This window comes from Colletotrichum acutatum (genome assembly GCF_030867785.1).
Source record: "Colletotrichum acutatum strain CBS 112980 chromosome Unknown BDZ83scaffold_49, whole genome shotgun sequence".
Lineage (NCBI taxonomy): Eukaryota > Fungi > Ascomycota > Sordariomycetes > Glomerellales > Glomerellaceae > Colletotrichum > Colletotrichum acutatum.
Window position 1 is genome coordinate 159,854 of NW_026849043.1, and position 11,486 is coordinate 171,339.

General features: G+C 53.3%; 4 protein-coding genes across 4 annotated transcripts; 3 read left to right on the forward strand and 1 right to left on the reverse strand.

Annotated features, from left to right (window-relative positions):
* BDZ83DRAFT_578202 (uncharacterized protein) lies at positions 1–3,296 on the forward strand (the record flags this gene model as incomplete). The annotated part of the gene is made up of 5 exons (XM_060505097.1): positions 1–50; positions 136–189; positions 273–314; positions 471–884; positions 1,511–3,296. The coding sequence occupies 5 exons, from the start codon at positions 1–3 to the stop codon at positions 3,294–3,296; spliced, it is 2,346 nt and encodes a 781-aa protein (XP_060364728.1).
* Positions 3,297–5,142: 1,846 nt separating this feature from the next.
* BDZ83DRAFT_330097 (acetyltransferase) lies at positions 5,143–5,949 on the reverse strand. Its single transcript, XM_060502409.1, has one exon. The coding sequence runs from the start codon at positions 5,868–5,870 to the stop codon at positions 5,154–5,156; it is 717 nt and encodes a 238-aa protein (XP_060364729.1). The 5' UTR covers positions 5,871–5,949; the 3' UTR covers positions 5,143–5,153.
* A 1-nt stretch (position 5,950) lies between these two features.
* Positions 5,951–7,196, forward strand: BDZ83DRAFT_330107 (uncharacterized protein). Its single transcript, XM_060502410.1, has one exon. It carries the CDS (start codon positions 6,111–6,113, stop codon positions 6,969–6,971), a length of 861 nt encoding a protein of 286 aa, XP_060364730.1. The 5' UTR covers positions 5,951–6,110; the 3' UTR covers positions 6,972–7,196.
* A 1,877-nt stretch (positions 7,197–9,073) lies between these two features.
* BDZ83DRAFT_578245 (uncharacterized protein) lies at positions 9,074–10,961 on the forward strand (the record flags this gene model as incomplete). The annotated part of the gene is made up of 5 exons (XM_060505102.1): positions 9,074–9,288; positions 9,372–10,013; positions 10,087–10,455; positions 10,506–10,837; positions 10,891–10,961. The coding sequence occupies 5 exons, from the start codon at positions 9,074–9,076 to the stop codon at positions 10,959–10,961; spliced, it is 1,629 nt and encodes a 542-aa protein (XP_060364731.1).
* Between the last annotated feature and the right edge of the window lie 525 nt (positions 10,962–11,486).

An 11,486-nucleotide genomic window follows, 5' to 3' on the forward strand; every position in this document is an offset into this window, starting at 1 on the left:
ATGGCGCATTCCGCCAACATCACTCCAATGACGAGTACACACCCTGGCCGGTATGTATATGATGGTCCCGTTCTTGTCGCAACACTGGTGCACTTGTGTATTTGGACGACCTCGTAGACTAACTCCCTCACGAAGCCTGGCATACCTAGGCGAGCCAGAGTCGCAACTTCATGTTGCGACTAGCCGAAGGTGAGCCAGCTTGGGAGGTTACCTATGCTCCTGACATTGTCCACTATTATTCGTACTGGTACCAGGCGGCTAACATTCCCAAGGCCTAGCATTTCCGGTGATTCTGATGCTCAACTAACAGCAAGGTAAGTAACTGGCGCGGTCTTCCCTGCGGTTGCGCTAGCCTTATCTCTAAGAAGGATAATTGTGTTTCCACTGGATTCTCCCGTTGGAATTGCAAGAGTCTTGACCTAGTAGAAAGGTGCTCCCTCATTTGATCTGTAGATTCTGATCTTATCCAGGCCCAACCTTCCCCGCGAAGATGATGGACACCACGTAACAGGAGGATTTCCCAAATCCCCGAAACATAAGTTTTCCGACAGCCACAGCAGTTTGTCATCGTACACCTCCTCAAATCAATCTGGCGGACACTCGAGGATATCCTCATTATCTACTGTGAGCGGCATTCAGCCGTTCACGTCCTTGTTGAACGATGTACCGGCTTTTGATACAAAACTCGATCATCAGCAGGGTATGGGTGGCCCGGGCATGATTGATGTTCAGCCTCCATCCCCGCGAACGATGGGTCAACATGACCCGGTAGCCTTGGATCCCGCGATGAAGGGAACTGGGCGACCAGGCAGTCCGTCAGATGCTATCTTGATTACCAGAGGTATGGGTGGCAGTAACCGATCAAGTCCAACTGATGGTTTGAGGTACGTGATAGTATGCTCTTCGTGATTTACTCCGTGTCAATATTGCCCTCGATCTCATCAGTTTTGAATTTGGAAGAGGTCGCTGGAGAGGAGTAGTATGGGTCAAATCTCCAGATCGCGCTTTCCCATCACCTGGCTCAACTCAATTGCACCTTCCCTATCCCGATTTCACTTTCTCATCACCCTTCGTTTCACCTCACCTACCGTATCTTCACTTCACACTCTTCACATGCACCTCACGATTGCCTCAACTTCACGCGAATAAACTTCACGTGAACAGCGATCCCACACGTGACCTGACTGGGTCGCTCCTGCCCTTTCATCTGACTGTGAATCGAACCTGCGGTCTCAAGGAGGCCTCGTGATTCACATCGAATTCCCTTTCACCTTTCACCACTTTGAGACCGCCTTGATCATCACGAGAATCCTCCCTCCCTCCAACCTATTTAAACCTCCGTTCGGAGACTCGATCCCTCTTATCCCTTTCCTCTCCATTCCACAACTCCTCCGTCCTTCCAAACAAACGATCGTTGGTTCCTTCTACCTTCTCCAAACAATTCGGACCGCCCAATATTACTTAAGTTCCATTCCGAGCTGGACTCTTTACTGATTACATCGAGCAATAGCCCTCACTCAAAACAACAACAAGACAACCTTAATTACTTATCATTACCGCAAGATCAATCGTCAAGAACTCATAAAAGGGCTGTTTCTGCGCCCGACTTTGCCGCTATTTCTGCGCCTACCTTCCAGCCTTTCCCTTCGGTATCAGAAACCGCGCCCTTCCCACCGCAACAGCAGCAACCTTACGGTATGTCGCCTCCCGATTCTCCCCCTGCCGTATCGGGCAGCGACGAAATCAAGTGTATGTACATCGAGAACTGCGACACTGGATCTCAGCCTCGCAAGGCCATCTCGCACATCTTTGGTCGCAACAAGCTCTGCACCCGCATGATTCCCGCCCACGTCTGGGTTCATTTCTGCCGCAAGCACTACCAGCGAAGCCGTTACCGCAATGCCCATGAGTACTCGAAGCTCCAGGTCGATCTTGTTCAGAAGCAAATCGCCAGAGTTCAGCAGTGGAGCGATGAGAATGAGAGAGCTGGTAAGGCAGGCGTGGTGAACAGCTGGTCTCTTGCCATCCGCAAGCGAGAGCAGAAGCGGTTGGAGGACAAGAAGGAGTCGAAGAAGCGTGCCTACCAAGACGAGTCCGAGGACGAGCAGCTCGACGGTGCTATGCTCAACGGCACTGCCGTCCCCGAATGGCTCCTCAGCAAGTGCGGTGCTGGATACACCACTGTTGCTATTCAGGAGATTGTCGCTCAGCTGAAGACCGAGATCGATGGTGGCAGCTTAAGCCAGATCCCCGATATCGAGATTCTCCCCACCATCAGCAGCGACGGCCCCGACGAGAAGCCCAAGACCTACCTCAAGCGCAAGACAAGCGGCGGCGCTGCTCACAAGCGTTCCCAGTCTATGGGTGTCGCCTTGAGGCCCGAGGCAATGCCTATGGCTAGACGTGTCAGCCAGCCCAACGCCTACTGGGGCCATGACAGTAACCACACCTTCTCACTCGAAAATTGGGTCCAGAATACTGATATATCTCTAGCTGGCTTCTACGAGGATCGCAACGCGATTCCCGGCATGCCTCGAGTTCCGTCTGGCATGCGTCGCATGAACATCCCGCACCGCCCTGCCTTTGGCAACATTCGCGAGAACCACTCTGAGGAGGATTACTACCGCCAGCCCCAGATGGGTTCCGGTCCCTTCATCTTTGGTGCCGGCGGTCCTCAAGGCGGCCCTCTCCCTGCCCCTACTCCCCAGCGTCGTGGCAGCAAGTCCATGGCGTCTCACCTCGAGACCTCGACTACCATGCCTACCTACCCTGACCCTCGCCGGGCATACCACCAGCGATCTCAGAGCGAGATTGGCGGAGGCTTCCACCAGGGACAGGCTCCCACATACCGACCCAACTCGTCTTCGGGCTTCGCTCCTTACGGATATGCTCCCAACCCGGTTGACCAGCAGCCGCAGCAACAGCAGCCGCAAGACCAGTACGATGGCACCTACCCTCGTCCTCACGACAACCCGTTCGCCCAGGCCGCTCAGCCCAACTACTATGAGGATCCTCAGCGACAGTACGCTTACGGCGCTTCTCCGTTCCAGCCCAGCCCTGCCTCTCGCCTTGGTCCCGTTGGCGTCAACAGACACACCCGTCACCAGAGCACCCCGAACGCACCCCGTGCCATGCACCGCGCTCCCTCTGCGCACGGCTTCGCGGTTGCCCCAAACCAGCAGGGCTATGATCGCACACCCGAGCACTCGCGCCATTCCTCCTACGCCACCCCGCCCATGCAGCCCATGCAGCCTATGCAACCCATGCAACCCATGAATGACGGCACCCGTCACTGATTGGGGCAATCCGAGATCGAGACAAGAAACAAGCACTCTTTTGAAACGGCCTTCCTTATACCCGCATTCATGTCACGTCGACACGGCATCAAAATCGGAGTCAACATTGGGGGACGGCAAGCGGTCATTTGGTTTTCCTACACCTCTCCCTTTCTCTAATTATCTCTCTCTCTTTCTCCTCTCGTTGCACGGCCAATTTTTGCATGAGGAATAGCGGGAAACAAAATTCACATTGTACACCACGGACTTTCTTTATCTCTCTCTCTCTCTCTCTCTCTCTCTCTCGGCAAGGGCTTGGCTACGTACCTGCTGCCCTGGTAACGATCAAATGATGGATGACTGGACATCGCACGGATCAACGGCACACTCTTGATACAAGCAAAACTCGGGGGTCGGTTTTGGGTTTCTTTTTTAGAAAGTCCTAGATGGGCAGGGCAACTCTTTCACTATCTCCGACTTTTTGCTGCTCTAGCAAAGTCGATCTGGAAGCACGCTTCGGGGGTGATATTAGGGAGTGGAACTGGCATTTGTACGAGTACGGACGGAAGCTGTCGGCGGTTTCGGGGTGGGTTTCTTCTGGCGGACGGACGGATGGGATGGGAAGGGACTGGGTTTGGGATTCATTACGGATCTGAAAACGGCGTTGGCTTTTCCGGTTCTTGACTTTTTTCTTATTCTTCATTTTTTTGCCCCCGACGCGTTTATCCTCTTCGCTTCTACCCGTCTCCCAGCTCTTCTGCATTTTTGACTCCCCCCACCATTGGTCATTTTGCGGAAAAGTTTTCCTTCTTCTCGACTTTCCTTCTTTTATTCCACCTGACTTCTTTCACGCTCTTGACGATGGCTGTTGTTTCTCACGCATCGGCATGTCACAGAGCAACGGTAGTTGTCACGGGGAAAAGACACTAGATCTGAAAGGGGATTGAAGGAGATGGAGAGATGGAGAAGGAGTGGAATGAGCGGAACGCGTACCAAAAAACTTTCCTTGAGCTTCGTTTGATAACGCTTCGTCTTGCAAGGGCTTTGAACGCTTAGATAGCTCAGCCTAATGAAATACGCAGTTAAGCTACGATCTTTTCCTCTGTGCCTTTGTGTGTGAAGTGACGTGACCACTGGTAAGTCGAGGAACAACTATGGGAAAGTCATGGTTCTTGTGTGCCATGAATGGACAAAGATGGTGACTAATAAGGCATGTATGTGTGACCGAAAGCGTACCACGTTGGAAAATTTGGACATTTAACGTTGTCTTATGGCATGCCGTCTTTTGAAGTTGCCTTTTGTCTATTCTTGATAGGGGATTGTTGAGGTAAGTATCTTTCCAAAACTACTGGATCCATGGGAGGAGAAACAGAGCAGCTTTCCTCCCCCTTCCCACAGTGAAAAGACACACATGTACTATACAGCCTATTGGCCTTTTCTCGAGACAACATAGCTACGAGGTAAACCGAGGAGAGGTTCAACTTCTATAATCTCTAGTTTCATCACCACATTGAACAAACCTAGAAGATTTTCACCCAACGCTTGGTGAAAGAATTGTGTCTCGTTTGGAGGGTTATAATTTCGTGTAGGACTGAACACAGCCCCAGCAATGGCCTCTCTATGCCACGATGGAAACGGGCGTTGGAGGCAAGTTCTTTATAACAGGTCTCTCTTGCGTTTTTTGGTCTGTCCAATGAGCTCATGCAAACCGCACAACTCGCCATTCCATCTTGTGTTCATCTACTCTCTCCCATCCGTTCTATCAATGCTAGAACATCCGAGAGGAGATTCCCCGTCGCTTTCGATATCGAAGTTGAAACACCCCGTAAGTTCATCTATGCGTCATCTCATTCATGAATTCCAAAGTAGATCTTCCTCTTACTCCCTAAACATAATCGACCCGCCATCCCACTCCGCAAGCCTCCCCACATTCGCCCGCCCCTTGACGACAAACCCGAGCCTCTGATAAAACGGCTCGACTCCGACAAGCCCGATAAGCCACGCCGGCACGCCATCCTTGTCCACCTGCGCCAGGCCTTCCCGCACGAGCAGCGACCCGAACCCGTTCCCCTGGTCACCAGGCGCCACCGCCAGCGTCGAAAGGTACCACGCCGTCTTGCGCGCCGGGTACTCCGGGTCCTGCGTCAGCACGTCCGAGGCAATATGCGTGTCGTCAAAGATGGTGAGCATGGCCGGGTCGAGAGACCTCGGAGGCCAGAGGTAATCCGTCAGGGAGTTGATGCCGAGCAGGATGGGCTTCAGCCAGCCGCGGAGGGTGAGATAGCCCTCAGTCGCGGATTTGTCGGCCGGGGTGGGGTAGGGGCGGCGCCACCAGCTGAACGCGGCGATGCGCTCGCCGGAGGCTGAGTCCGGGTCGGGGACGGTGAGGACGTGGAAGAGCTGCTGCTCGGGACCCCAGTAGCGCGCGTAGAAGTAGCGGTGGGCGGCGGCGCGCCAGTCCTCGGGGAACTCGCGGCGTCGGGGGTGCATCTTGTCGACGGCCCAGTCGTTGCCGAAGGCGGCCATGTAGACGTCTACGATGGCTGCCGTGTCGGCGGAGGTTCCTGGGCGGATGCGAAAATGTGGCTTAGACATTGTTCCGGGGTTTCCAAGGGTTGTTGAGGCCTTGTAAGTTTGTTAGTCCAAAGTTCAACGAGATCATGAGGAAGTAGTCATATAGTGTCTAGCGGAGGGGTATGAAGGTCCGGTGGGAGGCCGAAGCCGAAGCCGATACGATAAAAAGTGGGAACAAGACTTACAGACGGTGCGAAACTATCATTCAATTGGCCAATGGGGGACGAAAACAATGACACAATCCGGTAGCTAGATGGGTTGATGGGCAAGAGTAAGAAATGTGCCGTGTCCAGTTCTGTTTGTATTACAAGTGGTCTGAAAATAGAATGCGTCAGGATAAGGTCCTGCAGACAGCTTCACGGGAAGTGTCTCGATTTGAAGGTCTTTGGTATGTCATCGCAAGGGCGAAAGAAGTTGGTTCCTTGGCTTGTTGGCACTAAGAAACCGAATGACTCAACCGGGGAGCACGCAACGCGGGGAAACTGCTCCAAAAGTTCCTGCATCTGCAGGGGAATGGCCTTGGAGCATTGGATGTTTGATCCCCGTCATGGTCTTTCGGAGCTGGTCCGGCGTAACGCGCCGGCTCGACTGGCAACATCCGGATGCGGAGACCGGTCGGCCGAGGACACGGCCGAAGCAGGCTACACGTTTGTCGGGCGAATTCCCACTTCGCAGAGTGTCGCCCCGGGCCGAGGATCGCGGAGGTCATCGGCTACAAGTGGAGCTTGTCCTTCACAGCACACCAACTTGGCATGTGCTGGCGCCATGTTTAGTATTTTTGGCCCCCCGAAAAGCTGCACGTCGCTGAAGTGGTTGGGGGCAGGATTCGGATCCTTGGTGAAAGGCTCATGTCATATGGACGTGGAATCGGTGCAGCTTGGGAGCCTGCGGCCGCGAAGCAGACCAACCCTGACCTGGCAGGATCCACGCGGAACAAGCCGTGGCTCCCGTCCTACGGTGCCTACTGTGGGAGGGAGTGGAGGAGACGGGACGGTTGGAGAGAAGATGCCCGACTCCGGCGTGACCGGCCTCCAGAGATCTGGATTCAAGCGTTTCGTTGTCTCTAAGGTAGGTAGTCCGTTCCCCGTAAGTCGTAAGGCGGGCTCGAGTTCGTCCGCATGACCAATCGTCGACGTAAAGGGGGATCTAGCCACAACAAAGGAAGGTAACGGTGCAAGGTTGGCCATGGGCACGAAAGTTCCGAGAGAATAGGCACGGAAAATGCTGTGCAACGTCGGATGAGGAACCGTCACTGGCTTGGATGGCTACTCTGGCCAGGGGGGGTTCAAATGAAGAAAGGCATGGGCAGCTTTTCCTGGGCGCCGTGATCCATCGTGTCAGCCCTATATGAGGAGACTGCAGTGAAGACACATGAGGCTTACTGACGACTCGAGGTGATGCGTCACGTCATTGCTCAACTCTTCCGGACTGGATTCGGGGGTTAACGACGGTCGCGGTTGTGCAAAGCGGGTTGTTGAGATGATTCTAGCATGTTTCGATTGGTTCTGGAAGATTGTGAGGTGCTCGTTTTGTCAGACTGCATGGAACTATTTTATCTATTTCCGTTGTTGGTCTGTCTCACACCGAGACATGGGACACAAAAGATGTCGATAGTATCTGGCTGCAATCGGTGGTAGATGTTGATGGTGTCCTTGTTGGTTGGCGGAGGTCATGTCCGTTGCGGTGATGGGATAATTGGAGAGGGTGTAACTAGTACGAATGCAGAAGACAGTGGATTATGTAAGATATCGATATAGAGGGCCCAAGCGCAGCTCAGCAAGTGACACCTGGGATGATAGGGGCAGTTGGGGCACATGTGGACAGGACATGTGGATATGGCAGGCAATAATGGGCAGTCACGCAGCGATCGGGAGGAAGGAGACAAGACTCGGGAAGGAATCACGACAGGTGCCGAGAAAGAATACGTACCGTAGCTTATCTTTCCCATCTTGTCAAGTTCCCTTGTCAATTGGAAGCCCCAAGGACTCAAGCATCTGCAATCTGGAATATGCCGCTGCTGGCTCCAAGTCTCGAACCCGGGCTTTCGGTATGTACGGAGCACCTTTGGTAAAGTACGGTCAGACATGAAGAGAATGTTTTGTTCCATTGGCCAGACCATTTGTGTCTTTGATTGCGAGTGTCAGTCAGAAACTGGCCCTCGCGGCGTCGCCTGGCCAAGACTAAACAGCGTCAGACATCATTATCCGATGTAGCCGCCACAAGAACAGACTGCTGGGTTGGAAGAAAGGAAACGGAAACAAGCCGGCATCTGCTGATCGCAACCGTCCCCAATGCCTTCCCGAGGGCTTGACTGTCGTGAGTCGTCATTGTGTAATGAGCAAAGAGTGAGGCTGCCAAGTTGTCCCTCGTTCGCCGTTCTCGTGTTACACACGTGCATTCATGGGTTGAACAAAGAGACGAGTGACATGGGCGGCAACAACATGAACAGCATTGAGCATTGAACATGGTTTGAAGATGTGTGCCTATCTTCAGTGGCCGTCGAGTGGTAGGCGGGGCCGGGATTAAGACTGCATCGAGGAAGGATCCGCTTGGGTTGACTTGTTTCCCCCCATTACCCCCCTCCATTTGAGTCCCTTCTTGGCTACAAGAGGCCACTCGCGGAGAGTCTGGACCTGTGGAGCATGCAGCACTAGTAGGGAGCATCGCAGTTGAGAGAACAGCTAGCAATTCAACACTAGTGTTCTCCCGTACGGGTACGCAATGGAAGTACTCCGTACACTTCCTTTGCGGTAGGTATCCGTAGCTTGTGGTTGCTCCTACCTCACCTTAATAATCCTCAGCCCAGCTCCAAATCCAACAAATTCCAACATCCCCAAGACCTCGTCTGTCTAAGCTACCTTAGGCTTGCCTTTGCCGTTGCATTTGCTACCGCTGCCGTCGCTCGCTATTGCCGCTGCCGGTCCTGCATGCATTGATCGGCTGTACCTCGCGGATAGTCCACTTCACTGCTGTGCTGTCCCTGCCGACAACTTTCCGCAGAATCGAATTCGTGGTGGGACACATCCAAATCCGTTTTTCCTTTGACCCTCCCGGGCTCGCACCAACGAAACTCTGCTTCCACCATCTCTTGCGTCAATTTATCTCTTCGCGCTGTTTTGCCCTTCGGTGGCACCCGCGCTTCACTGTCTGAAGCTGCGCTGCTTGTTTGGAAAAACAACATCCGTGAGGTAGCAGCTACCAAGACGCACGATAAATACCTTAATATGGCGAGACAGGTCCAACGCCTTGCCGTGACGCCGCCGTCCGAGGATTCTGACAACGTCAACTCAAGCTCGCGTTACACAAATCGTTTGTCGTCGTCTTCAAGTCACCAGTCTGCGGCAGACGCCCCGGCTCGCGCCCACCGCGCTTGCGAAAAATGCACACGAACCAAGAAGAAGTGCGACAAAGGTCTGCCCGCTTGCTCGAGATGCACCAGGTGAGTCTTTTTTCCCTCCAAGGAAAGAGAGGCTGCCCCTGCCAAAAATTGTCTATCCCGAGGTAGTCTAACTAACCTTTCAGACTTACCACCAACTGCTGCTATGACTTTGTCGTCAACCCACCATCCCTCACCATTGTTGATTCGCATGGCGCCGCTGGCAATGCTTCTTCTTCCAGCGGCGACGCGCGGCCTGCCTTCGACTGGCTCAACCAAGTCGATTTCACTGCTGGTCAGATAATGCAGCTTCTGAACGGGAACGGCATCGACTGGAAAGCTTCCATCAACACCTATTTCAATACCGTCAACACCTGGCTCCTCGTGATCCATCCCGAGGTGTGGCAGACACGTTGTGCCGCGGCTCAGCTCGAAACCAACCCCAACGATTCTGATTTGGCGTTGGTTGTATTGTGCATCCATCTATTAACCATCTGGAATTGCGACGAGTTCTCGTCCACCGCTATGCTTCATCATCCGCTCTACCAGTCAGCCAAGCGTATATGGACGTTGAGGAAAGCCTTTTCGAAACCTAAAATCGAGCACGTTCAGTGTGGTGTTCTATTATCGTTGTACGAGTTGGGGCATGGCGACATCACTCGCTGCTATCGTACGTTCGGCGAGGCGGCCTCCATCGGCAAGGTGTTGAATCTCAGACCGGGTAAATATGTCGAAGAAGAAGAGGACCTGGCTGCTGAACCCGAAGAAGAGCAAAATCGAGCTCTGTGGTGGGTTCTCGTGATAATGGACAAGTAAGTGCTCTTTGGTGTCATTCATCGGTGTCTTTGCTTACTTGACTAGGATCTCCCATGAGCAATCCGCAACACTTTGGACACCGCTCCAGATGGACATGCCCTCCGACGATGACCTTCTCCCGACCGAGCACATCCTTTGGGACAATGACAGAAACGGGCCTATTAAGATGATCAAGCGGTACCCTACCACGATCCCGGCATCGGTGCGTGTCGGCGCTTTTCAGAGGTCATGCCAGGCTGCCATTCTTCTCGGTTACGCCGTCAATTGGGAAGCGGCAAATGCTGAAATCGAAGAACCTCCGACAGTCTACTCGTTTGTTCAACTTGAGTCTGCCACGAGAGATCTGATTGAGGCTCTTATCACCCGGTCCGAGACTTGGAGTGAGAACCTCAACACTTATGCTCTTTGTGCTAGGTGCGTTGCTAACGGCCGATGTGGTTGAGAACATGCTAACATTACTCCAGCTTGTTCTGCCTTCTTTTCTACTCTTTTCTGTATACTGCCAATAGACCAGGGATGCCTGCCCGTGATCCAGAGACAGATATGGAAATGAAGAAGGCAGTTGCCGGTATCAAATTCACGATTGGTCTCGTGATTGATGGCTCGAACGGCATCTTCAACGCCTATTCCAACCGCGATGACGTTCTGGAACACTGCGCTGCGGTCTGGCCATACGCTCTCTTTCATACGATGCAACTACTGTTCCACTACGACTCTCTCATAGAAGGCGCAGACTCCCTCATGGCGGAAGTCAGACAGAACGTTGAGAGTACAGCTAAAAGATGGGCCTGTTCTCGTATGATCCCTGATGGCGTGAAGAGAGGACAACTTGCTAACCCCTGGTCTCAGGATGGCTTTTGGAAGAGTTCGACCGGGTCCATGAAGCGAGAAGCACCGGCGTCAAGATGTGCAAAAAGTGAGTGACCCGCCAAAGTTCCAAGCATGTTGGGAGCTTTGAAGACTGACTTGTCTAGATGTACCCTTGGAAATATGACTTGCGGACATTATTCGGCTCCCGAATGAGTTGAAGCTCGGCCCCTCGGAAGACAACAAGATTCGACCCCGCCCGAACAGTCTCCGGCGGTGGAGACGACACATTGTACCGCTCCGAGACGTCACCGGCATCTTTCACCATTCGTGTGTGTATGTCGAACCGTCGAATTATACATCCACGTCTAGCGCCGGTGGCGGCAGTCCGGTCAGTGTGACCGTGAGCTCTCTGCAAAGGCTTCCAGTTTGGACTGAGGAAGGTCCGCAGCCGTCGCTAGCCACTGGGCGATCTGTGTTGATCACGCGCACCATCGCATTAAAACACTTCGTCATCCTCCATGCGACCGGTCAAGAGCTCACGGATGAGGCTTGCGATGAACCCTATTCTTGCTCCAGTCTGCAGCAAGTATTTGCGAGACTCGAGTCTCAAATTGCTATTTTCCGTCAAACACCGG